Raw genomic sequence first — 26172 nt, 5'->3', positions numbered from 1 at the left:
CTCCGAAACCACCCTGCTGCTGGGCAATCATCCCAGGCCCATCTGCAACAATGAACCGATACGCTCCGAGCTACCGTGACGATCGAAGAGATCGAGATCGAGACAGAGACAGAGATAGAAGGTCGCCTTCCAGGGAAAGACGGTATAGATCACCGTCTCCGAGACATCGGCCGAGTAGTCCCTCTCCATCCATCAGAAGACCGAGGTCACCGTCTCCGAGGAGAGGTATTGATTCTTACACGCCCGGTGGCGGCGGTAGCGGCGGCGGATTTGGTCGCAGGAGGCTTAGTCGTTCCCCTCCACCTCTGAGAGCTGACTGCTACGTACCCTCTTCAGCCGGTGGCGGCGGCGGCAGCTGGCGACCCGGTGATCGTTCACCCCCGTTGAGGTCGCGACGAAGATCGAGGAGTCCGTTGTTTGGGAGACCAAGGTCGAGGTCTCGGAGGAGATTCAGTAGGTCTAGGAGTCCTATCAGGCGACAGAGGTCCAGAACACCTCCTCTTCATCTTCGACGCCTTCGGTCTCCAAGGCTCCGGTCGCCTTCCCCCCGACACGCCCGACGATATAGATCTCCCAGCCCCAGAGGAGCCCGTTCACCAGGTTACAGGAGAGTGTCCAGGTCTCCCGAGAGGACCAGCAGAACCCCCCTTGCCAATTCAAATCCAAAGCTGCCCGGGGAACCGTCCAAGAGATCCGACAAAGATGCTCCAACGTCCCCTCCTCGCTCTGAGAGGAAACCCCCTCCCCCGACATCCGCACCTATGTCTACAGCCGCATCGACATCTGCATATACGGCCACCGCTGCAGCTGCAGCTGCATCATCATCAGCTCGGCCGGCTCGGCCAGCTCGATCGCCGTCTCCTCGTCCATCCCGTCAACCAATTGCTCCATCTACTTCTACATCCACATCGCGTCATCTTTCACCATCTCTCAAACCCCCTTCCAGACCCCGTTCACCTCTTACTAAAACTGCTGCGAGACGACCATCGCCAGAACGTGCTACACTGATCAGATCAAAGCCAGACTCTCCATTATCCCGTACACCTCGTCACCGTTCACCTCCCCCCAGATCTCCACGAGACCGTTCTCCCATGTCTAGCAATCGAATCCGCGATATTGCACCTCGTGGACCCAGAGATAGCACCCCCAAACGACCACTTTCCCCGGCAAGACCCCAGCACCCTTCCGTTGATGACCACAGGGATAGAGATAATCGAGACGCAAGACTAGCTCGTGGGCACAGTCCTACGCGTACCCCGGTTGCGAGGACCAGAACTCCGCCCCGTGGGCCCGCCGCTGATCGAAGAGGGCATAGTCCTCCTCGTCAACCACGAGCTCTGCCACCCCGTGACAGAAGCCCAATGCAAATTGATTCCAAGGAAGTCGCTCCCAGAGACACACCATCACGACCAAGCGACCACCCTGTCAAGACACCTATCACCCCACTAGGTCCGAGAGCAGGACCCCGCGGTCCAGCTCCTTCCACTACGACACCTGCTTCATCAAGCACAACAGATAGCAACTTCGCCCCTCCAACCGGGCCTAAGAATATGATCGTTCCTACCGGGCCACGCGCAGGAGGATATCACCATCATACACCGTACCGTGGCGGATATCACGGAAACTCAACCTCTCACTCTCACTCTCACCCTCCACCTCCGCCCCGTCAACCACAACAACCTCCACCGCTCATCGTCGGACCGCCAATCATCAAAGGTGGACAGCTCCTCCCTCCTATCAATGCTGAGGCGTCGGAGAGATTGCATCGATTGCGCATCGACCAAGTGAAGCTAGATGAGGAAGTTCGTGTTGCCCGTGAGAAACTTCGCAAGAGTTTGATCGAGTGGGAGAAAGGAGAGTTGGAGCTCCAAATTGTATCGACGAGGTTGGATATTTGGGAGAAAGCGACGGAGGAAGGATATGTCGAGGACCCTGATCTTGAAGGGTATTCGAATGGTACTCATGATAATTGATTGACTAACTGACTAGCTGTATTTTAGACGTATACCCCAAATGCTAACTATTACTCTCCGAATGAAATTTTTTTTTTTTTTTTTTTTAAAACAAACATATCTTCTCCGCATTGAAAAAGCTCAAGCTTGTGCAAATGCGCTAGTGTGCATTGGCATGATGGACGAATAGGAACAATGATAATGGGCCATCGATTTTTCAAGATGGGACGAAGCGGGTATTCAGCCAATTACATAATCGCAGGCATGCGTATGTAACAATAAGCATGGCTTGGGTTTCGCCGCCACCAAAAAAAAAAAACTAGTGTGGCCCCAACCATGAAATCAACCAGACCGGGCTCCGAGATTAAGGGCAGCTGTTGGCTCGGGGTCCTCAACGTCTCAATGCTTATGAGCTTGTGTAATCGTGGCAGCGCGATTGGAAAGATCGGTTCCGTCAGGGGTCGGGTATAAAATATATTGGATTCTCCTCGCCGCCCGATTCATTGAAATAAAGTATATATTCGGTAGAATCTCCAAACCTCTAGATGCTTCTTGTATTTTCTATTTCATATACTATCGCATTTTACAAATTCCATAATTTCATATAATACTAGAGAAAACGCCGAAGAAGGGAGAGGGAACGCCGAAATCCGAGCTGTGTACGATATACTGTGTGGTCTCTGCGTGTAAAAAAGTCCCCAACGAAATCTCGCCGAAAGCAGCACCGGCCATTCGAGAACGCGCTCATCCTGATATTGACCAGGTTATCATCCTCTTCAGACATTATTTTTATCTCCTCCTCCTCCTCCTCATTTATCCTCCCATCCACCGAATCAAAGCCACCGGATACGTTATATCCAAACTTCATCATCACGGTATGTCCTCACTCACTTGCTAAACGGAAGGGTTGTCCGTTACTTGTCGTCGCTGTGTTACCGAGCTGCTCGAAAGCTAGGTAGTTCTGCTGTGTTGATTGGCGGCAGGTACCTTTTCGGCACCTGATTCTGGGCCAGGGTCTTCTCTGGCCGGGCCCCAAGCTTCCCTTTATAATAACCGTACCGTACTGACTGCTTTCTAGCTATCACAAGCCAGAAAATTCACATCCTTTTTCATTGCACTTCTCGCGCGATAGGATTTCAGACCCTTGTTTGGGAAAAACTCTCTGTGACGTTTTTTCTATCTGTCCGCCAGTCTCTCTGCTTCTCCTTCTCCTTCTCGACACCCTCCTGCGACCGGATCTTTCCACTATTCAAACCCGATTCTATTCGAATTCCTCTTTCTACTTCATTTTTTTCTCAACGTCTTGACGACAGCCTTCATTTCTCACATACGATACAATGTCTGGAGCCGTAGTAGACAGCCCGGCGGCCCTTCCCGCTGCTCCTGCGATCAAAAAGAAGCCAGTCTCCTTTAGCAATTTGTTACGTACGTCTCTCCCTTCTACGGCATCCCTGGCCGGCCGTTTGGGCCTCGGGTTGGTGAAGTCCTGGGACGCGGCTAACTATTTTTTTACGCTTATAGTCGGTGCTGGATTAAACATGTTCGAGTAAGTGGCATGAACTCGTGATAGAGATACGGGGGGGAATACGGTATAGAATGATCGAGGCTGACTTGGGACCGTTACAATGTGAAGAGTTACAACATTGGGTCAGGTATGTCATCATATGGCCGATTCAATCTATCTGGTATCATATACTAACAATTCGAACAGCCCTTAGAAGTCATCAAGGTACATCCGATCTCGACGGGACACTATGTTTATAGCAAATACTGATACCGCCTTCGATAGACGCACATGGCCGCCAACAGAGGAGATTCGCTGCCCAGCTCCATTCCAAAGATCTGGGCCAGAGGTGGTGTCTTTGGTTTCTACCAGGGTTTAATACCATGGGTTCGTCTCAACGAATCGTCTGATATCGGGCGATTGAAATATATACTGATATTGGTATTAGGCCTGGATTGAAGCCTCCACCAAGGGTGCCGTCCTATTATTCGTTTCTTCTGAAGCTGAGTATGATTATGATGAAGTTGCCCATAAAAACACTTGTACGATCATATCCTGACGACCCTTTGCAGGTACTATGCTCGCACAGCCGGCGCCGCACCTTTCCTATCAGGTATCACCGGTGGTGTCATCGGTGGTGTCGCACAAGCCTATGCCACCATGGGCTTCTGCACCTGCATGAAGACTGTCGAAATTACCCGCCACAAGCAAGCTGCCGCCGGTGCGAAGCCACAGTCCTCCATGGCCGTCTTCATGGACATCTACCGTCGCGAGGGTATCCGCGGTATCAACAAAGGTGTCAATGCAGTTGCTATCAGACAGATGACGAACTGGGGTAGCAGGTTCGGTTTGAGTCGATTGGCGGAGCAAGGGATCAGAAATGTCACCGGTAAGGGTGAAAAGGATGCCTTGACGGCGGTTGAGAAGATTGCGGCATCGGCCGTCGGTGGTGGGTTGAGCGCCTGGAATCAGCCCATCGAGGTTATCAGAGTGGAGATGCAGAGCAAAACCGTTGATCCGAACCGGCCTAAGAACTTGACCGTGGCCAAGGCTTTCAAGTGAGTTTTTCGTATACCCGAGGTTATGCAGGAACCGACCGAAACTAACATGGGTCGATAGCTACATCTACACAAACAACGGCCTTAAGGGTCTATACCGTGGTGTCACTCCTAGAATAGGTCTTGGTATCTGGCAGACAGTGTGCATGGTCGGCCTTGGTGATATGTAAGTCATAGTATCATCTTCAGTATTATTATTATCGACGGACACTAACCGAGCATGAAACTATAGGGCCAAGGAAGCCGTCGAGAAGCTCACTGGCGAGAAGGTTACCGCGAAGCACTAAATCATCCATTACTACCTAGGTACTGGGGTACTTGAAACAATCACAATCTTTACCTGGATGCCATACGTTTAGCATCTACCTACTTGCCTATGTGGGGAGAAAATATATAAGGCTTCGAGGCGATATTTCTTTTAGTATATATTGTATATCCTGTCCTAGGCAGCTAATTAGATATCAGCCGCCGACGGATGAGCATATACGTCCATCTCGTAGCAGCGTTTCAATTCCCATGTCCTCCTCGAGTTTCTTGCTGCTTTTCTGTCCATATTCCTTTTTTTTCTTTCCCATTTGATATGCTTTTAATGAGGGTTTTAGTCAGGCTGGGGCGGACTCGAATAGACGGTGGTTTAAAAAAAGTACTCAGGTTCTTCAGTATATCAAGCCTTTGATCTTATCTCTAATAGCCTCGTAACATGTAACATGTGAAATTAATATCCGAATTCGGATATCACCATATCGATAGCTTACTCAGTTTGGGATTGCATTGTGTATCAGCCACTATCAACGAGCACCAGCCAATAACGGCGCGTTGAGTGTTGTTGTCGTTTGCTAGTCTCCGAAACAGGCTATTTCTAGCGGGACAAACAGATTCCGACTTGAAGCCGCTCTGGCTTCGAGTATAGCTTGAATTCATACACCCCAAACCACCACCATGACCTCCTAGCAGCAGGCAGCCAAACAACCCCTCCCCTCGTACCACCCCTCCCTTTCCGGACAGCTAATATATATATGCATCACAATCCTTTCGAATCCAGAATTCCCGGTCACAATCTCTCCGGCGCATATGAACCGGCTCTCATTCGCATCAGCTTACTCACCCGACTCCGTTTGTAACACGAAAATCATTTACCTACTGCTGTAGCTTGCTGGCCTGTCACAAGCACAAGCTCCCAACGTAGCAGCTCCCAACGTAGTATATCAACAGCGCAGCGTAACATGCTGTGATCACAACAGGCGCATCACCTACAACTCTCATCGGTCCCGTAATTTCAGTTACACGGCATATCCTTATCAATCGAAACTTGTTTTGGGGGGGCGTGGGTCGACCGGACCGTTTGTTTTATATAATATCTCCAAACGACCCTCATGAGTTCCAATTCTGCTGCTGGTGCTGCATTGCTTGACTGGGTATATTCCGCTGCTTCAATCGATGAAAGGAGATGGACGTTTTACTAATGATCTTTTTTTTGCTGTGCAAATAGATCAGGCTCTTCCCGATCGATGCCGATATATCCAATCTAAACGACCTTGCGGACGGGACGGTAATAGGCAAATTACTACGTACGTGCCAAACCACGAAACGATACGCATGCTTCGAGATATACTGATAGTTGAGAGGGTGGATCTAGTCGATATCGACTATTACGCATTCCATGATGACATCAACAAAGTCACGCCGTCGGAGCAATGGGTTGTCCGGTTTCAAAATCGTCAGTTTTTAAAAAATTCTCCACTCCTGGATTGTGATACGACATTTTGTATCTGTGAGCCGAAACGCTGACTATCGGACCTTATAGTTAAGAAAATCCACAAGGCGTTAGTACACTACTACACCTCAAACCTTCAACGACGTGCGCCGACATCCTCGAAATATGCGCCGGATCTGCTGGCAATTGCGCGGGAAGGGTCGCAGCGGGAGCTTATCAAGGTGAAGTTTCGCCTCCCGGCGGAACGTAGAAACTACAGATGGACATGATACTGACGGGACGAAAATGCTACCAGCTTATAAAACTCGTTGTTATCGTCGCGATAGAGTCCGAACGGCGGGAACACTACATCACTCAAATCCAGAAACTAAGTTCGACTTCTCAAAATGAATTCATGCTGGTAATCGATCAGATGATGAAGTTGAACGAGGATAACTCGGATGAAATTGATAAACATGTTTTGCATACGTATGCCTCCCAAATTCCACCCTTTTTTGGGATTTCCTATCGGTGTTAACACAACGGACAGTTCCGAAACGGAGTTCCAAATGGAGGAGGAAATCAGCCGCTTGGTGACAGAGAAGGAATCGCTGGAGAACGAGCATAAGCAGCTCCTCGACCGCTTTAACAAATCTCAGTCGTCAATCGAGGATCTTCGGTTGGAGATACAGCATTTACAGGATCGATTGACGGACGGACCGGTCTCGAGTACGGGACAGTCGAAGGCGGATATGGTGCTGCAGATACAGCTAGACCAATTACAAGCAGACGTGTAAGAGCTCCCAAAAAAGGCACCCTGGAGATTCCTTCAAAAGATTACTAAAATCTATTTCGGTTTTACAGCCACAAAATGGAAGACACGATCAGCGAACGGGATGCCACGATCTCCAATAACGAAAACACAATTAAATCCCTAAATCGTAAAGTCGAAGACTTGACCCGTGCTTCGGACTATGTCGAAAAACTCAAGGACGATCTAGACACCGCCCGCCACACCGTCGAAAAACTTCGAAAGGAACAAAATGTCATGCAGCATTATAAAAAGAAATTGGAAAGCATGCCGGAGTTAGAGAAGAGGCTCAAGTTCCTCGAAGAAGAGAATACTACTATGCAACGAGAGAATGTACAGATGGAGGAGGCAATACGGTCGAATACGGGGGATAAGAAGTTGATTGGGACGTATAAAAAGCAAATCGAGCGGTATGAAGCCGAGCATGCTGAGTTGCTTAAGGAAAAGCAGCGGCTTGAGCTTGAGAATGCGAGTATGAGGGAAGTGGTGGCGGGTGCGGAAGGTCAGAGAAGCAAAGACACCGAACATATCCAAACTCTGGAGGTCAAAGTCCAGGAACTGGAGAACGGACTCATCGGCCAGGCGTCGGAGTCCATCCAAGGCGATTTGGATTCCGAAATGAACTTCAGAGGGGTTACAAAGACAGATCTCAAGTTGAGGATTAACAAGTTGGAGAGGGAGAATCAGCAGCTTAAAGAGACTGGCTTGAAGTCAGCGGATTCGGTGGTATTGCAGAATCTGTTGGAGGATAAGGAGAAGGCGAGGTATAGGTTGGAGCAAGATGTGCTTATCACCAATAGTGATAAATTAGCACTAGAGGCGGAATTGGCGGCTTTGAAAAGTGGTGGGGAGATCGATGAAAGGTATGATGGATATTCATTTTACACAAATTCCATCATTCGAGTATTTTCGAAAGCTTACGGTCTCCGCACAGTTCATCAATTGTAATTCAACTCCGAAAGAACATTGAAGAACGAGACAGGATCATCCAGGAAACCCGCAAGCAGCTCGATGAGCGGCCACCGCTCTCGGTTAGCACCGGAGATGCCTCCATCAGTAAGCTAATTAACGAGAAAGAAGACCTCCAGCGAACTATCGCAGACCTTAAGGACACTATATTGGATTCCGAGAAGGGCAATGGAGAACTCAAGGCCACTTTGGCGGCGATCGGAGGATCGAGGGAGGGTCGGCATGGCGAGCTTGAGAAGAGGGTGTTACAACTTCAGGATAAACTTGAAGATAGACGAGAGAAGGCAATCAAAGCTCGCGAGGTATGGTCGAGATCTCTGTCGACTCCTTTTTGGGGTTGAAAAGGAAAATATAATCTGCGGCAGACTGCTAACCTCAGGACGACAAATATAGCATATCAAGAAGCAAAACACTACAATCAAAGAACTTCAAGATGAACTCGACACCGCAGGGACGTCAGGTGGGCCCGGAAAGAAGGGCGCCGATTACGAAACTCTGGCGGCTAGGAACGAGATTCTAATGAAAGAGGTGGATTTGATGACAAGTGCTTGGTATGACATCACGTCAAGATTACAATCGAATACCGTGACGCTCGGGAGAAGAAAGGAGGCGCCCGTGAGTTGGTTAGGCAAGCAGAGGCAAGCGGTTGCCAATTTCCCCGTAAGTTGATCAACCCCCCCTCCCTGAGAATAACAGCCTCGAGAACGCTGGATATTTTGGTTGGTACGGCAAGGCTAACGGCGATGCAGAAACGGTAGAAAGTTCAATTGAAAACGACATTCTGTTCGTGATGTAAATGCCCCGATATGTTAAGCCCTTTACCTCCTCTTTGTCATGGTTTTCTCCCTCAATTTGATGTGAAGTCGTTGTTGGCATGGGTTTTGGAGTTTCTGATAGCACTAGTAGCGTTTCCGTTCTTTTCTTTCCTACCAGCTTCTTTACTTTTACTTTTCATGAGAGGTCCGATTAGAGAGTAGACATGACCGAATACCCCCGCATTGTAATTGCCTCCCTTTTAATTCTTTTAGATGCTTTTGTAGTATATATACATTGTTCTCCATAAAGATTTCTCCCGCTCCCAAAGACATTAAGCCCCCAAATATCACTTTTTATCCCCTTCTTTTTTTTGATTCCGATAATTTTACAGTCTTAGAAAAATATAATATAGGTTGGGCAGCGTGATGATTTTTGTTCACCTCCGAAATTCATGAAAAATCCACCGACTAGGTAATCTATGAGTGCTTTTATGTGACCTTTTTTTTTTTTTTGTAGGTTGTAAGTGTGGATGGGCGTATAGACTGTGGACTACACCCATTCCACCGGCTCTTTGAGAACCTTGACCAGGCGCTCTTCCCGGCTACCAGGAGCGGGCTCGTGCATGTACTGCCATCTCGCCGTCAACGGCAAGGACATCAAAATCCTAAATCATACCATTAGCAAACCAACAATACATTGTTCGATTTCGGCGACGGGAAAACTTACGACTCGACTCTCGCACCGGGGGTATTGAGGCCAAAACTAGTACCGCGATCGTGAACTAGATTGAACTCCACATATCGACCCCTCCTCAATTGCTGCCACTGCTTCTCAGCATCTGTGAACGGCATATCCTTCCTCCTCTCGATCACGGGCACATAACTCGGCAAAAAGGCCTTCAAACAATCCTGTACGAACGAAAACAGCTGTTCCGGATCTTTATCATCCAGGTCATCGAAGAAGATACCACCGACGCCACGACATTCGTCCCTGTGTTTTACGAAAAAGTATTCATCGCACCATTTCTTGAATTTGGGGTAGTAGTCCTTATCGTGTTTGTCACAGGCTTCTTTGATCGTTTTGTGGAAGTGGATTGCGTCTTCGTCGAAGAGGTAAGATGGGGTGAGGTCCGTACCGCCACCGAACCACCATGATTGGGGGGTTCCATCCGGGTTCATAGTTTCAAAGTATCGATAGTTGAGGTGAACGGTTGGTGCATTGGGATTATGAGGATGTAAAACCATGCTTAACCCTGCTGCGAAGAAATCCAGCGGTTCGCCGGTAGGCGAAGCGATATTCTTATGATCCACTCTCATCTTCTCGACGGCGGCTGGCGGCAGCTTTCCGTAAACAATTGAGATGTTTACACCGGCTTTTTCAAAAACGTTGCCATCTTGAAGGATGCAGCTTATACCGCCACCGCCGTGAGACCGTTCCCAGGTATCGACTTGGAAGGGCTTTCCGTCAATAGCGCCGAGGGTGGCGATTATTTGGGATTGTTGGTCTTTGATGAATTGTTCCATGCGTAGGCGCATGGGAGAGTCTGGAGTAACGCCATTGTCGTATTTCTACTGGTGAACGAGAGTGTGTGAGCGGCCAGGTTTTCAGGGTATATTTTTAGTGAAGGGTAACCATTGTAGCCTGGAGTACCCTTAACGGGATGAGGAGGGTTACGTACCGTCTTCTGATCCTGCTGGTTGATCGGAACCGAGGTTTTCTTCGAGTCGCATTGTATCCTAGGTGCAGACTACCGCGGTAGGTTAGGGTAATTTGTCCGAATTGAGATATGTATATATTCCTCGAGTCATATCAAATAGGGAACGTTTCGTACATATTTCCAATAACCCAATCCCAGAGCAGCCGCACCGGCAACAGCCGTAGCCGCTAGTTTCGAAGAAACCGGCCATTGGAAGGTATCGAGGGTGACATGTGACCACGTCGAGTTTAGCCTGCGACCGGAGATGGTCGGGATTGAGCGCCGGAGGGGGTGCTGTGCATACCGGAGCAGAGCTGTGGAGGAGGAGGTCCGAAACGGCTTCATTGTATTTCGGGACCCTTCTGGCTAGCTTCAATTGACTAGCAATTCCCAAGCGCCAGGATTCTTTCGAATTCCCTATGATCGCAGGTTCGGAAACCCCGCAAATAGAAAGGACGGGAGACAATGGGAGTGCCGCTGGGAGAGACGGTTGGAATTTGAAGGTTGAAGGGTCGTTTGGATCGGAATGCAGATTTATATATAAAAATTATGGGGTTATGCAGGTTTGAAGCCGACAAAGAAGCTTGTCGGCCTCGGCCAGAACCGGCGCGTTGGGTGTCGTGTGAATCGCGTGACAGCTTGAGCAGCGCTGCCGGTTTCTCCAACACTTCGCAACGCTTTCTTCGATCTCTCTGAATTGCTTTCAATTGCGGTTTTCTAATTGGTGTGCTGACTCCTTGAGCTACTGGGCTTTTGCCAATATGCATATATCGCAAAAGGGAAAATTCCAATTCCGAATGGGAATAGATCTAACTTGGAGTTCGGAGCTAAGGCGAGGAATATGCCGCGGTGGGACTCTCCATCTGTCTCGAACGACCTTTTGTCTCAAGTACCTCAACCATCTTGCAAACCATGCATGAGGTATGCACCGTCCATCACTCTCACACAGGAGTACTTCAGTCTTCGACCAAAAACTCAACAGAATTGAAGGGGAACGTCAATGTTTCCTTGACATTTGGTGAAATCGAAGAAGAAAAAGGAGGGAATGAGGGAAGGAGGGAAGAAAGAAAGAAAGAAAGAAAGAAAGGAAGGAAGGAAGGAAGAAAAGGCTGTATGAATCTCATATCAATTAGCTAATTAGCTGGTTAGGCGATTTAGCGCTCAAAGTTTTCCAGCCTCGTGAGTTCAGAATGGGCGCTGTTCAATGCAAGAAATCAGGTTCTTGATGTTGCATAAGAGAAACCAGGACTAGCTCGAGTCTATACACCGCGAATACTTATCAGTGGGAAGGGTCCAGGCCTCTTATTTTTCTGTACGATCATGGATACTACGAATGATGGAATGCATTGGAAAGCCACCCGTTCGAGTCCAATTGGTGTGCACAGATTAAGGATCTCTAGCTATTGGCACAACTACTATGCATCGTGCAGATACTTGAGTACTTTGATACGGGATTGCGAGGTTTTGTTGACCCCGCACAGAAGGGATTCCAGTTGAGACATATCTCTCTAGTGGATTGAAGACTGTTGTACGAGGGATTAATAGGGCCTCAGTGTAACCACCGGGCGGATATAAATATCGGGCGAAAGTGCCTTTCGAGATATAATTTTCATTTCTCTTCTACATCAAGCTTTCTGCTAAATTCCAAAGATACCACCCACAAAGACTCTTTCTCACCTATTATACAGAATACTATTCTTATATACCTCCTACCAAAGAAAATGCCGCGCCGTAAACCGCGGTTTTCGCCGCCCCGTGCGATCCCACAGTTTAGTATCTTCTCCATCCTGCGTGAAACTTCGAGACGTCCGTCTCGATTGTTTCAAAAATTAAATGATCCTGTTCCCGGGGGAGAACCAGGATTAAGTCTAGTACGTTCTCCATCCTGATGGTTGGGGTTTAATATCCTGCAACATGCAGGATCTGGTCTGGGTCGGGCTGGGTTCGACGGTGAAGCCCGCGACTTGTGCATGCTACAGTGTGCCAGTGCCAATGTCAACTTATAAAACAACCTGGGTTGGCTGTTCGATGTGGCCCCGCCTGCAACTCTTGGGTGATCCAGCACCAGGCTAATATACAGTGGGTATATTGGCCTGGTTGTCGGAAAACTTCGAAAAGCAACTCTCATCAAAGAGCTGCTCCGACTTTTTTCATTTCATTTTTTTTCAATGAGATTTTCCATTTTTGTTTGGTGTCGGTACCCGCCTGTCTATAGGACGGCGATACCCACGGAGGGAAGTGCACCATTTCCTGGCAGAATGGTTTCGCTTCTATCTAGGTTTCTCCGGTTTGACGAGAGATCTTGAGGGGTGGCGTGGGTGGCGCTGGGGGGGGGGGCCCACAGACAGGCCTGGTTCGCCCCTCGCGCTGTTCAAAGAGGTGGTTCGTTGGCTTATCACTGAATATCAATAGTCGAAGGTGTAGTGAATATAGACATTCACCTTCATTAGATATTCTTGTGGTTGGGTCGTTATATCTCACTACATGCTGGTTATCTAGCTCAATTTATACCTTGTACTGCAGAGGTTACCTACTATATTTTGAGGCTTCCGGTTACTCAATTGCTCAAATCATCCTCCTACCATCGCTTTCATCAATGTATATTAGAAAAGGGTTTTTCTTCTCGATCGATCGTAAGACGATCCTTAGGAATGATTGATTGTACGATTTGTACGATAGGGGGGAAATATGGATATTCATCTTCATTAGATATATAAAAGTATATTTACTTGACATATTTTATTGAAAAGTATGCTAGCGATTAAGTAAAACTTACATCATAAATTTTGAGCGTTCCGTGATCCGATTTCGTTCAAAAAAAGGCCTGGTCAATCTAGACCTGGTACTTGGAACGATACTAGGCCTCATAGTAGATTGCCCCAGAAGGTCGGTGTGAATACAGTCAAGTAGTTACGTATCTAGACAAGGAATTGCACATCCTCACTTGAAATTAGCCGAAGATCGATCCTGAAATCGGCATTCCCAGGGTCTTGAGATCTTAAACATGGATATTTAAATTTCCATCATCGGAATTTAATTCTGAAGGGCTACGCCATAGAATGCAGTGGGATGTTAATATTAGGTTAACTATATCCGCGAGCCGGTTGATCGGTTGAACTATTTGTTTCGTAAAGAAGAATGAAAGACACTCCACAATACAACAGGTTCAACACTAAAGAAATACGAATATAAGTGAGTACAATGTATTATCAAGGAAATAATCTTCAGGCGCTTCATCTACGGGCCTCTTTGCCTTCCGTTGTGACCATGACCCCGAACGTGCACACAGGCCCCCGAGTTATGCCACTTCCGGCCTTGGTTACAGGGTAGAGCATTTCGGTGATGCAGTGGCAGTCCGAGAGGGGTTATTCAATCAACAAGTATCAGAACCGCAAGCATCAAGAGGGACCATGAAATACAAACTGGGTCACAGTGCTGCCTGATTGGTTGGCCGGAGTATTAGAGCTTGAAGAATATGCCGCTTGATGCGGCGTTCTTTAGACTTTGTTGCTTGTGTTGTATTTTTGCCCTGGCTTCTTTGAGCTACACCCATTGCACAGCATGAAGATCCATTGCATTGCCACTAGCAGTGTATCCATCTTGCCCTGTGAGGAAGCTTAACATATCCCTCCATATTCCAATGTTGTTCTTCCAGTGGTCAATAGGAGAATTTAACACCCACTGCCAGCTTTCGGTCGACCGACGTCGAAACTATTATATATAATGTTATCCGAAGAGGGCGTACCACAGCTACATGACCACGATAAAATACATTCAAGAATACCTATGGATATATAACGCAAGGTTATGCAGCCCATATCATCCTCAGCGATCGCGCCATGGCTTACGCACTGGAATTAAGTAGCCTCGGAATTAAGTCTTTTACATACCTTTTTAATTAGGTACATGCTTAGAATATATGTGTAGCATGCAAGGGTTTAACATTCTCTTTCATCTTTTTAAACGCTTGGATATGTGAATCTGCCAGGAGAGTCCAATCACCAAAGATGCTTTGCATGGCTTAAAAGCTTCACAAATTTAATATTATATATATTATCGGATCCATATTCACCTTGATACTAGAAGAGAAAACATACTTCGGATGGGCCATCGGTGAGCCTTTGTAGCAATCAGGATATATTTCAATATAAAAAGAGCACCTAACCCAACATGGCATACAAACTAATATATAGCTAGTCTTGTAACTGACGATCAAAACTGCATTAACACTATAGTACTGTGACTCGGACCAAACTCATACTTCCCCCCTGGTGAATTATAGTACGAACTGCGCTTTACAAAAAACCACCACGAAGAAAAGGGGGCTCGGGAACCTAAAAAGTGAACCGAGGCAGTCTGGTTCCAAGTCGGGTGCTGTCATAAAGCAGGAGCAGGAAGCACGGGGCTGTGATTTAAATATGGTTAAAGGTACACACCTATACTTAAGCATACATTACATAATGTATCCTGGCTTTGTATTTATATCGACTCGTCGTTTCAAGTTAATATCAGAAGTAGCGATATATGGAGTCAGCTCAATTTTGTTAGCCGAATATCAATTAATAATAAACAGAAAACAAAACATATCCCAAATATTCTGGCCAGAAGTGGTTAATTTAATCAAGTCGGGCTGTTTGATATTTACTTACGTACCTGGTAGCTGTATTCGATCAGAATAGAAGCTCAAAATAGTTAACTGGAAAATGAGTTGAGTGGTTGGATTAGTCTGTGACATGACAATAGGAGCGAGTGTGATTAGCGGACTGTCCCCGTGATTACGTATCACGCTGCTGTGGTTCTTAATAAAGCAAGCTCCCCAAACTCCCTCCCTTTCTCTCCCTTCTATCTCTCCTATATCGACCGACAGACCATCACTCGGCTCAGCTCAGCTCAAACAAACCCAACATCATCATTACCCTTCCAGTAAGTTCTAGCTTCAGCAGTTAGTGCCGGCTCCTTTTTGTCATCATTCAGCACATCACATTGCCGTTTTGTGCGGTGACTCGACCAGCTCTCCCCGGGCGCGTTTGCTCCTACTTCCAGGCCGGGGGCCGACGTACTCATCAGGGCTGCAGGCTGTTTGCATAGGAACAAGAAGCGCAGAGCGGTGCCGTGCAGAGACACACTGACCTCGCCTCATCCCTCGTTCCCTCGTCACCCTCCACCCATGACTAATTCCGCTGCCTACATCATTCCCTGATTATCCAGTGTCCTTTTCTACCCTTCCTCTCTTCTTTCTTCCTCCATCTTCCTCCCTTCCCGGCTTTCTTACATCCTTTCCTAGCTTTCTTACCTCCCTTCCTCTCCTCTATCTCCAAGAAAATACATCAGACTACCTCCGACCATTTTGTGCTAACTCGACAGCGTCCAACTCAACCTTTCCCCAGATTCCAACGCTATTACCACTGCAAACCTCCGAAAACCTCCAGCCCTCCAACCCTACAGTACAAAAATGGCCCGGTCAAAGTTTAAGGACGAGCACACCTTTGAGAAGCGTAAGGCCGAGGCCGAGCGCATAAGACAGAAATACACCGACCGTATTCCTGTATGTATTGAGATCATCACCATCCGACTTTTGATCCTTTCCTAACCGACACACCAAATATAGGTTATCTGTGAGAAAGTAGAAAAGTCCGACATTGCCACTATCGATAAGAAGAAGTACTTGGTACCTGCCGACCTCACGGTCGGCCAGTTTGTATACGTAATTCGTAAGCGTATCAAGCTGTCTCCTGAGAAGGCCATCTTCATCTTCGTCGATGAGGTTCTACCTCCCACTGCCGCCCTGATGAGCTCTATCTACGAAGAGCACAAGGACGAAGACGGTTTCCTCTACATTACGTACGTCTTATAAAGGGCCACCCCGAAATTAATAACAGAAACAACTAACATTTTCCCTAGATATTCCGGCGAAAACACCTTCGGCGACGAGTACCTTGCCTGAATCTTTAACTCCGGTATCTGACCGAGCGGGTGCGAAAGGGAAAGAAGCGTGATAATGATATAACGTCAGTTTTTGTTTGGGAATCAACAAGGGGATCCGGGTCCACGGGTGCAACAGGAACAGCGGTGAATATTGGGGGTTTGCCTTGAATTTGTTATTCTTCGTCTTTGTCTCTCTTGTAACTTTTATGTATACGACAATGATAACTTGTGTCCCGCTGTTTTTTTTTTCTTTTCTTTTTCGGTTCTCCCTTGGGGTCTTCTTCTTCGCCTGCTTTCGTTTTTTTTTTTCCCGTTCTCCTTCAGCTGCTACTTTGGAGTTTTTTCTGACCATCACGAAAATTATCATCATCGTGAAAACCGGGAAAGGCGTTTGAGGAGATATAAACTTGATAAAAAAAAATTGCAAATAATCAGGGCACTTTTTTCTCCAGAATTCATGTCATCGGTCTGTCAAAGACCTATAGTCGCTTGCCTAGCCAGACTCGAGCCTGTATCAGTGAGGAATCAGCGAAACCTAGATCTATAGGTCTTTCATAGAATGCCCCCAGTTTTATATTTTACGTGATCCATAAAAAAGATATTGAATACCAAAGATACTTACCAACCATTTTACAATAGCAGTTCTATCGTGGTTTATAGTCTTTAGTCCGAGTAGTTTAAAGTGAGATGGTGAAGTCATGGCTGCAGGCATTCCGAGTGACGCGTTGGTGGAGCTGCGGGTGGCAGCTTGCTAACGAGCTTCCAACGACGCCTGGCTTCCTCAGTTCCACCACCACCTCCCCACCTCATATCCACCACCATCCGATATTCGTGCTTCTGCCATCAGTAATACCAGCTCCGATATCGAAGTTAGCTTCAGAATAGATACTCTAAAGGATAGCACCCGATATCTGACGTGTGCTGCCGCTGGTTACACTTCTACAACCTTAGATTACGACGACCAGAAGTTCGAGCTTCACCCAGGCATCCTCAAGCTCAGCCTCCAACATTCCCTTCCGATACCATCCCTCTCTCTCACCTATATTCACTCCATCTATCTCACAATATGCCGGCAACAACAACCACCGAAACCATCTCTATAGTCTCCCAATCCACCGTCTCCGTCGCCCCACTCGTCCTCCTCTCCGTCTGCGACCACTACGGCCGTACAGCAAAGGGTACCAAAAACCGCGTCGTTGGTGTACTTCTAGGCCAAAATGTTGGTGAAGGCCGTCTCGTCCGTGTCACAAACTCTTTTGCCGTCCCCTTCGAGGAAGACGATAAGGATCCATCAGTATGGTTCCTCGACCACGACTACGTTGAGAGCATGAACGATATGTTTAAGAAAGTCAACGCTCGTGAGAAGCTTATCGGATGGTATCACAGCGGACCTAAGCTACGAGCATCGGATTTACAGATCAACGAGCTTTTCAAGCGATATACACCGAATCCGTTGTTGGTTATTGTGGATGTGGATTTGCAGGATGTTGGTGTGCCCACAGACGCATACTTTGCAGTGGAGGAGATCAAAGATGTATGTTTCACTTCCATTCCCGTATATTCTGTCTATGTGTGCGATTATCATACTAATACGGACCCTCCTAGGATGGTACGACGACAGCCAAAACCTTCGTCCACACCCCCTCCATTATCGAAGCAGAAGAAGCTGAAGAAATCGGCGTCGAGCACCTCCTCCGTGACATCCGCGACGTCGCCCAAGGGACTCTCACAGCCCGTATCAACGCCCAGCTAAAATCTCTCCAAGGGATGCACCACCGCCTCGGCGGTATCGCTGCATACTTGGATAAAGTTATCGATGGCCAACTCCAACCCAACCACAGCATCCTAGGCCATCTGCAGGACGTATTCAACCTATTACCAAACCTGTCGACACCGACGGATATTGATGTCGAAGGCGAGGGTAGCTACGGAGAGAGTAACGAGCTTGCAAGGGCGATGAGTGTGAAGACGAATGACCAGTTGATGGCTATCTATCTGAGTGGATTGATTAGAGCAATTATTGCATTCCACGATTTGATCGATAATAAGATTATGAATAGACAGTTGTCAGAGGAGAACGAAAAGGAGAAGGAAGGGAAGAAGGAGGAAGGCGAAGGTGAAAAGAAGAAAGAGGAAGGTAAGGACGCTAAGGAAGGAGAGAAGTCGAGTCCGAAGGCCGAGAAGAAGTAGTTGGTTCGTGATTTTAATGGATCTTTATTTTGGTGTAGATTAGGTCTATATTATATAGAAAACAATAAGCATGAACTGGATGCGAAATCGAGGCGGCCCAAAATACGGACAATACCAGTATCATTTTATCTACTCGCTGTCATTTGGTTTCGAACCCACCATTTTATCTTTATAAACCAACCCCTGCTGAATCCGAGCAGCGAAAAACCGCCTGTGTTGTCCCAAGCCAACCGCGCCTATAAAAATTTCGTTCGCCCGCCAAAACTTTCGTTCCCTTTCTCTTTCTCTCTTCACTCATTTTCAGGACACGAATATCAACTATTAAAACAGTATTTATTGTAGTAGGAGCCTTTTTCACCAACGATTCCTACTCTACTTCGTATCCGAGAGCAATTTCTTAATCTTTTTTGAGAATTCGAGCCATAGCTGGAGCGGGTCAGTGCGGGTGTCCTTTTGGGCTCTGCGCGATGAGATCAGTTGTTCCTTACCGATGGTTTCGACATACTTTTTCTTCACATACTTTGTGTACTCTTGGCTTTGTGTCAAGACTTTGTAGTTCACCTGAATCAGAAGCGAATATACCATTATCATCCATCATGATCGCCGTCTGTAAATATCGTAGATAAGTGCAGCTTTGACGGAATCTCACATGGTCGACACGTGCGAGACGATTCACATGATCATTATCAGATTACCAAGCCGCGGACAGAACCTCCTGCGTGACCATCGATGCCTACGACAATGTTCTCTACGGGTCCAACCATAAGGATTCACAATGGGTAACTCGGAAAAAAATCCGTGAGAATGATACACCCGTCTTATTATTAGATCATAAAGTGTAAAAAACAAGAAGTGAAAGGTCCTCCCCTTACAAAAAAAAAATGAGATTGTTATGAAAGAAAAGAATAACTTTTGGCGTCTTTCATCTCAAGGGAAAACGTGAATAGCAAAGCTAGTTAAGGATTCTAATCGTAGGAAGGGTGTTATCAATTCGTGAGCATAGTGGAGAATTCTGGGTATATTAAGTAGTTGGGTAGTATGAAGGGTAAAGGGCGTTCAGAGGGTGGCGCCAACAAGTTTAGCGTAATGCTCAGTGCTGAAGGACTTTGGTCGCTCAATTGGCATACCGACGGCACGGTCAATGATCAACTGTGGCAAGACACCTAGGGCACGAGATACACCGAAGAGGACAGTGTAGAAGCTGGACTCGGTCAGGCCGTAGTACTGGAGGAGAACACCGGAGTGGGCGTCAACGTTGGGGTATGGGTTCTTGGTCTTTCCGTGCTCGGTCAAGACGCCAGGAGCAATCTTGTAGACCTGGCTGACCAACTTGAACATGGGGTCTTCTGGGAGCTTCTTGAGGGCGAATTCACGCTGAGAGACATATCGTGGATCAGTCTTGCGGAGGACGGCGTGGCCGTATCCAGGAACGACTTGACCGCCGTTAAGGGTATCCCAGAGGTACTTCTTGATAGCTTCGTCGCTGAGGTCGTTTCCGACCTTCTCCTTCATCTTGAAGAGCCAGTTCAAGACTTCCTGGTTGGCAAGACCGTGGAGAGGACCGGCGAGACCGTTGAGGCCAGCAGCGAAGGACAGCATTGGAGAGCTCAAGGCGCTACCAACCAGGTGGGTAGTGTGAGCGGAGACGTTACCACCCTCGTGGTCAGAGTGGATGGTAAGGTACAATCTCATGAGTTCAACGAAGTCCTTGTTCTCGCCATATCCGAGCATGTTGGCCAAGTTGAAACCGTAGTCCTTGTCCTTCTGGACAGCGGCGACCTTTCCGCCCTTGAAGACGTTCTGGTATATCCTGGCAGCGATGATTGGGAGCTTGGCAATGAGGTCCATGGAGTCTTCGAAGAAGTAGGTCCAGTATTCCTTCTTGTTGATACCCTTGGCGTATGCCTTGGCGAACGAAGACTGGTGCTCGAGGGCAGTGACAGCGAGGGAGAACTGGGCCATCGGGTGGAGGTCGGTAGGGCATCGGTCAATGAGCTCCTCGACGAACTTGGGAAGCTCGGCGCGAGCAGCCCATTCGGCGGACAAACCACGGACCTGCTCAGTGGTCGGGACCTCGCCGGTCAAGAGCAACCAGAAGAGACCTTCTGGGAGAGGCTCCTCTCCACCTTCGGCCTTGGGTAGGATTTCCTGGCATTCTGGAATCTAACAGACAGATAGAAGATTAGACACCGGCATATTTATATATCACTAGGTGGAAGAAAGGTACATACGGTCTTTCCTCGGAATCTGATACCCTCCTCAGCGTCCAAGACGGAACCCTAGCCAGACACAATCCATTAGTACGGGATGCGAAGATAACATGTTTTGACAAAGATATAGTACTTACTTCCCAGACCAAGCTCTTAATACCACGGGCACCACCGTAGACCTGCTCGAGGGTGACCTCACCAAGAACTTTGCTTCCATGTTCTCTGTAGCGGACAGCATTGTTAGCATTCCAGCACCTTAAAGACTAGCTGATCCGAGGCAAACCATACTTCTTCAGCTTTTTGATCTTCTCAATCTCTTGAGGAATCTTTTCAGCAAAGGTATCTTTGAGCGACTACAACGTTGATGATAAAAAGGTCAGCTCATCTCAACTTTCTTTCCCCTTCCTCTTTCAAAAACTTTCTCACGCATGGTTCGTCCAATGTTTGACGATTTGTGCGAAAGATATATCAATGACGTCGTACCTTGGTGCTAAGACACCGAGCAGCAGTGAAACCGGCCGAACGAGTAGAAGAGAAAGCTGGTCTAGCGACTCCGCGCAGAGCGGAAGATGCAATCCTAAGGGACGCCATTGTGTATGTATGTGTGTGGATATGAGATAGGAGAGAAGAGGAGAGGTGGTGTGATGGTAACCTGTGAAGAGAAAGGAACGAGATCCAGAAGAAAAAGCTTTAAAAGAAAGAGAAAATTTGTTGACGAACGGGAAGGTTTCGAAGGAACCGGACGAACACGGTTTGGCACAAGCCCGATCAATTGGGCAATAACTGCTTAGTCGAGTTTTCCTTTTCCCTAGGCTCGAGGTATTATATTCTACGGGCTGTACAGATACTTCATTCATTCATGCTACATCTAAGCGGCCATTTCTCTCCGAGATTGGGGATCTATCGATTTTGGACCGCAGGAAAAACCTCGCAATCCGGCCTGTGAAATTTTCTTTTAGGCCTGTCGTCGGCTCGGAAAACAGGCAGGGAAGAGCAGGCAGGCCGAGTGGGGGCCCACCAGAACCACCGCTGGCCCAACGGACAGCCGGTCGGTTGGGGTTTAGCGTGTCCGTTCCAGCTGCCACGGCTGGAAGATGTGTCTTCGGGCCTGTGGACTGTATCCCCACCTACTATGTATATCACTCTTACCCCCAATACACATGTCATGCACGGACACACATGTACACCTGTTCAGGTAATGGATATGATATGCGATAAAGCGATATGTGTTGATGTGTTGGTTTGCCAATATGATAATGTGTTAATGTGTTGCTGCGTTGGCTGAGTCAGCCACACAAATTATTTTGGCCACAAAAAAAAGAGTACAAAAATATTTCGCCCTTCCCCCTCATTTCCGCTTCCCCTTCTCCCTTCACATCATCCTGTCATCACCGTCCGTCCATCTCCGTCAACCTTCTTCCCCTTCAACCTCAACCACCCTCATCTATCGCCATCCTTTTCTCTCTCGACTTCTCTTCCGACTCTTCTCCCGACTCTTCAACACAACCTTCACATCTTTTTATTCCCTCCTCGCCCATTCCTATCGATACTCCGCGCTCATCTACTTTTGTGCTGGTTTTTTTTTTCTTTCTTGTCAAAAAAAAAAAAAAAAAAAAACATTATTCCGGAAGAAAGGAGGCTAGCTAATCAATTCGGAATCGCGTCTTTTTTCGTTGCCTGTTGTTAATCATCAACTACGCAGAAGAAATTGAACTAAAGCAAAAAAAACAAAAAGAAGACTCCAAAATCTTTTCGCCAGACATAACTACTGATAGCTAAGAGGGAGAGACACTTGTTCTCGGACTCTGCAGCAATCTCCGACCGATTTCTAAGAGAAAAGAAGAAGAAAGGCTCACGTATTTCAGGCCTCTTGTATAACCCACAAGAGCTCTCCTCGACGAAACTCCCGCTTGTAGGTTGAGTGACATCGAGATCCTAAAAATTCAAGTTCTGTTATCAGTCGCCACATACACGCCACACGTCATTATCATTAAATCATCTGAGAGGAGCCGTATTTGATAACGCTCTAAAACCAACGCGTATTCTTTTTAAGCCTTCTGGATTTTATACGTGCTCGAGTTTGTTAAACCCGAGAAAAAGTGTGAAGTTGATCTGAAATTCCTCGAGTCGCGGACCAGGCCTGTATCGTGGAATTCGAACCCTAGGAAGCAAACCGCTATCGTTAGAAATCCCCCAAAGAGAGAAATCACATCTGGTCCTGGAATACGTACTGTATAAAACACCACCACCTTCATCACCCGTCGTAACCGATCTTGCAACGCTCCTGCAAGCGGTTGCATTCGAATAAACCCCGAGAAAACAAATTCTAGATTTCCGGCTTATCTAAGCCAACTTCTGCCGCGTCCCATCATGGCAGAGAACAAGGCTGTCGAGGAGTTCGGGAACCTCCTGGCCCAGATGTCAGGCCTGAAGCCTCCCGGTGTTTCTGGTTCCAAAATCAAGTCCCTGACAGAAATAAGTATTGAAAATGTCCAGGTGGGTCCCACTCATCCCTTGCTCCATCCCTCTATACTATTCATATAATTACATTGTTGTTACCGTGCTTTTATACACGAAAACCAACTTTTTTATATTCGTTATATGACACCCGGCTTCACACCCGGCGCCATTTTGTTGGAATGCACAGTAAGACTAACATTCGTATGTTGTATCTTCCAGTCCGAATCCATCCTGATTCAGAAGCTCTACACTCATTTCAAGAAGACACCTGGTACACACAAACTAGGCGTGCTGTATGCCGTAGATTCCATTGTTCGAGCATACATAGATGAGGCCCGTAAAGCCGGTCAGGATCCCACCCAGGAAGGACCCGACGGTACTTTTAGCGCTGGTGTTCATAGGATCACTGGCCTCTTGTCAAGCCTAATGAACGACATTATGATTCATGCTCCCGAAGACACAAAGGTAAGCCTGAAATATTTGCAACTAAGACACGGCGACGACCACCACTATAAGATGCATGCAATCTACCATGACATTTTACACAGCGGGCAGACATTTCTCTATGCTAGGTTGTGCTTTCTTTCTAAGATGTATAAGCTTATCGCGCGGGATAACTCCGTGGAAGTTTCCTAACTTCTGCGCCGCATTGCCAACCACTGTTAACCGAACGGAGCGAAGCATGGCTCGGTCCAAGCGAAGTAATACGCGCCAGCCCTCGTGCTGTGCCACGCATTCTTCGACTCTTCGAACTGTTTCAGCCTTGTGCATGTGGTCTCTTTAGAGAATAGTGCTGTGCCGTTGCCGTTAGATTGCTGCCGCTGAATATTAAACTCGTATGCGAACCGGAACTGCTTACACAGACCCTTTGTAAACTTATAGGAAAAAATTAAGAAGCTTATGGACATCTGGCAAAGAGGGTCCACCTTCCCAGCCGACCTCATCAATTCAATCCGTTCCAAGCACTTCTCGTCGTCGCCACAGCAGACGCCTGCCACCGACAACACCTGTAAGTTTTATATTCGATATATTCCCTCTTCTAACTCGAAACTGACCTCACCATGTTAGTCTCAAATGCATCCCTCCCATTCTCCAATGCTCCTGCCGCTCAGCAAGTGGCACAGTCCGATCCAGCAAGTGCCCCTAATACGGCTGCAATCTTGCAGGCTCTCGCTCAAATGACAAAGTCGAATCCCTCTTCGACTCCGGCCCCGGCCGCAGCCCCCGTAACCACACAACCACCGCCATCGCAAATCCCCAGCTTCGCTGGTCTGGGCAGTGCTTCAACCACACCCGCCCCACCAGCTCTTCCTGTTTCTCTTGCCAACTTTGGAGCACAACCACAGCCAACCGCTGCCGCTGCCACAAACCTCCAGAGCCTCCTTCCCGGTCTCCTCGGTGGTAATTTCGGTGCTTCCCCTCAGCCTGCACCACCTGCTCAGCAACAGGCTTTCCAAAATATTGGTTTGCCCCAACAGGATCCAAATGTTATGACGCAGCTGGCTCTGCTTCAGATGCTCACGCAGGGTCTGGGTCAGAACCACCTCGCACAAGCATTGGAACAGGCCAAACTACCAGGGCAACCTGCGTATAACCAAGGGTGGCAGCAGCCCACCCAAGCAAACCCCTACGATAGGTATGACGACCGCCGTGGTGGTCCATTCTCCCCTGGACGTGATCGATTCAGACGGTCCCGTTCCCGTTCCCCTGGATATGGTGATGAACCACCAGTCAGGCGTAGAAGCCCCGTCTACGGCGAATACTCCGGTAACGGGAGCAACGATGGCCGAGAACGTGAGTTTGGCAAGCGCGGCGGTAGAGGGAATCGTGGAGGTGGGAATGCCGCCAGAGGAGGTTATCGCAGAGATCGGTCTGCTAGCCCGCAGCGACAACAAGATCTTTGGGATACCCGTTCTCACCCCCCGCCTGGCCAGAAGTTCGTCGAATATGACGAGTCGCTCAAGCCAGACAGAATCCGTGTATACAGCCGGACATTATTCGTTGGTGGTGTCTCGTAAGTACCTTCCCATCACCATCCTTAACACGACCCTTAACCAACTAACCCATGTACCACACAGATCATCCGAGCAAGAGCTAAGACAGCTCTTCCAACAACATGGTGAAGTTCAGTCTTGCATCGTCAATTTCGAGAAACGACATGCTTTCATCAAAATGAAAACTCGAGGCGATGCCGTCAGAGCTAAAGAAGCTCTTGAAACCCATCGCCTTCCCCACAGCGTTCTCAGGGTATGCTTCCTCCCACATTCTAATTTACACATATAACATCGTATATTCCATGGTGCTGACTCTCGGTTTAGACAAGATGGGGTGTCGGTTTCGGACCACGCGACTGCTGCGATTACGCCACTGGAATCAGTGAGATTGCACTTGACAGATTGACCGATGCAGACCGCAGATGGCTTCAAACCGCCGAATACGGTGGCATCGGTGACCGACCGATTGAAGGCGGACTCGTTCTCGAAGAGCCAGATATCGAAATCGGACAAGGAGTTTCTTCCAAGGCGATCAGTCGACGTATGCAAACAGACCATGCCGGCGCACGCGGACCAAAATCCTCGTTCCAGCGATACGATCGCGATAACTCCAACAACTATGACAGCGGTAACAGGCGGGATTACAACGGCGGGCCTGACAGAGATGTTAACACCGAAGTTCCAATCACAGCCTCTGTCCCAGGATTCGGTGGGTTTGGAGGCGGATACGCCCCATTGATCTACCAACAGCCAGGCCAACAGTAAACGTCGGTTTGGATGTCCCCGGTTTCATCTTTAAGTTTTCTTCTTGTGCACCGTGTGTGTGAGCTTCTTTCTCATTGCCTCGTCATCTTTGTAATGCCTTTTAGCGACCCACACGGGGCACCCTCTGATTATTCCGAGAAACCCAGTGGCCACGATTCTTTTCCTTGTTCATTCTTCCTAGCGAGACAT

At 47.8% G+C, this 26172-nt stretch overlaps 9 protein-coding genes across 9 annotated transcripts; 7 read left to right on the top strand and 2 right to left on the bottom strand.

Annotated features, from left to right (window-relative positions):
- Positions 1 to 50: 50 nt before the first annotated feature.
- On the top strand, positions 51 to 1973 carry DFL_009606 (uncharacterized protein; the record flags this gene model as incomplete). Its single annotated transcript, XM_067639519.1, has 1 exon — positions 51 to 1973. The coding sequence occupies one exon, from the start codon at positions 51 to 53 to the stop codon at positions 1971 to 1973; it is 1923 nt and encodes a 640-aa protein (XP_067487301.1).
- A 201-nt stretch (positions 1974 to 2174) lies between these two features.
- On the top strand, positions 2175 to 3084 carry DFL_009605 (uncharacterized protein; the record flags this gene model as incomplete). The annotated part of the gene is made up of 4 exons (XM_067639518.1): positions 2175 to 2220; positions 2567 to 2638; positions 2733 to 2827; positions 3031 to 3084. 4 exons carry the CDS (start codon positions 2175 to 2177, stop codon positions 3082 to 3084), a joined length of 267 nt encoding a protein of 88 aa, XP_067487300.1.
- Positions 3085 to 3289: 205 nt separating this feature from the next.
- Positions 3290 to 4801, top strand: DFL_009604 (uncharacterized protein; the record flags this gene model as incomplete). Its single annotated transcript, XM_067639517.1, has 9 exons — positions 3290 to 3377; positions 3474 to 3498; positions 3586 to 3604; positions 3664 to 3681; positions 3742 to 3843; positions 3905 to 3963; positions 4029 to 4514; positions 4576 to 4680; positions 4747 to 4801. 9 exons carry the CDS (start codon positions 3290 to 3292, stop codon positions 4799 to 4801), a joined length of 957 nt encoding a protein of 318 aa, XP_067487299.1.
- Positions 4802 to 5887: 1086 nt separating this feature from the next.
- Positions 5888 to 8745, top strand: DFL_009603 (uncharacterized protein; the record flags this gene model as incomplete). Its single annotated transcript, XM_067639516.1, has 10 exons — positions 5888 to 5929; positions 6004 to 6082; positions 6151 to 6231; positions 6319 to 6449; positions 6524 to 6696; positions 6758 to 7000; positions 7072 to 7881; positions 7953 to 8289; positions 8381 to 8647; positions 8737 to 8745. 10 exons carry the CDS (start codon positions 5888 to 5890, stop codon positions 8743 to 8745), a joined length of 2172 nt encoding a protein of 723 aa, XP_067487298.1.
- Positions 8746 to 9292: 547 nt separating this feature from the next.
- Positions 9293 to 10784, bottom strand: DFL_009602 (uncharacterized protein; the record flags this gene model as incomplete). Its single annotated transcript, XM_067639515.1, has 4 exons — positions 9293 to 9407; positions 9470 to 10311; positions 10422 to 10490; positions 10575 to 10784. The coding sequence occupies 4 exons, from the start codon at positions 10782 to 10784 to the stop codon at positions 9293 to 9295; spliced, it is 1236 nt and encodes a 411-aa protein (XP_067487297.1).
- A 4388-nt stretch (positions 10785 to 15172) lies between these two features.
- Positions 15173 to 16383, top strand: DFL_009601 (uncharacterized protein; the record flags this gene model as incomplete). The annotated part of the gene is made up of 5 exons (XM_067639514.1): positions 15173 to 15190; positions 15248 to 15362; positions 15827 to 15984; positions 16048 to 16280; positions 16341 to 16383. 5 exons carry the CDS (start codon positions 15173 to 15175, stop codon positions 16381 to 16383), a joined length of 567 nt encoding a protein of 188 aa, XP_067487296.1.
- Positions 16384 to 17430: 1047 nt separating this feature from the next.
- Positions 17431 to 18554, top strand: DFL_009600 (uncharacterized protein; the record flags this gene model as incomplete). Its single annotated transcript, XM_067639513.1, has 2 exons — positions 17431 to 17898; positions 17970 to 18554. The coding sequence occupies 2 exons, from the start codon at positions 17431 to 17433 to the stop codon at positions 18552 to 18554; spliced, it is 1053 nt and encodes a 350-aa protein (XP_067487295.1).
- Positions 18555 to 19610: 1056 nt separating this feature from the next.
- Positions 19611 to 21355, bottom strand: DFL_009599 (uncharacterized protein; the record flags this gene model as incomplete). Its single annotated transcript, XM_067639510.1, has 5 exons — positions 19611 to 20717; positions 20786 to 20833; positions 20902 to 20986; positions 21053 to 21117; positions 21248 to 21355. 5 exons carry the CDS (start codon positions 21353 to 21355, stop codon positions 19611 to 19613), a joined length of 1413 nt encoding a protein of 470 aa, XP_067487294.1.
- A 1779-nt stretch (positions 21356 to 23134) lies between these two features.
- Positions 23135 to 25983, top strand: DFL_009598 (uncharacterized protein; the record flags this gene model as incomplete). The annotated part of the gene is made up of 6 exons (XM_067639509.1): positions 23135 to 23260; positions 23444 to 23689; positions 24107 to 24233; positions 24293 to 25238; positions 25303 to 25471; positions 25543 to 25983. 6 exons carry the CDS (start codon positions 23135 to 23137, stop codon positions 25981 to 25983), a joined length of 2055 nt encoding a protein of 684 aa, XP_067487293.1.
- Positions 25984 to 26172: the final 189 nt, after the last annotated feature.

This window comes from Arthrobotrys flagrans, assembly GCF_004000055.1.
Source record: "Arthrobotrys flagrans strain CBS H-5679 chromosome Unknown unitig_1, whole genome shotgun sequence".
Lineage (NCBI taxonomy): Eukaryota > Fungi > Ascomycota > Orbiliomycetes > Orbiliales > Orbiliaceae > Arthrobotrys > Arthrobotrys flagrans.
This window is presented reverse-complemented; position numbering and strand designations above follow the sequence as displayed.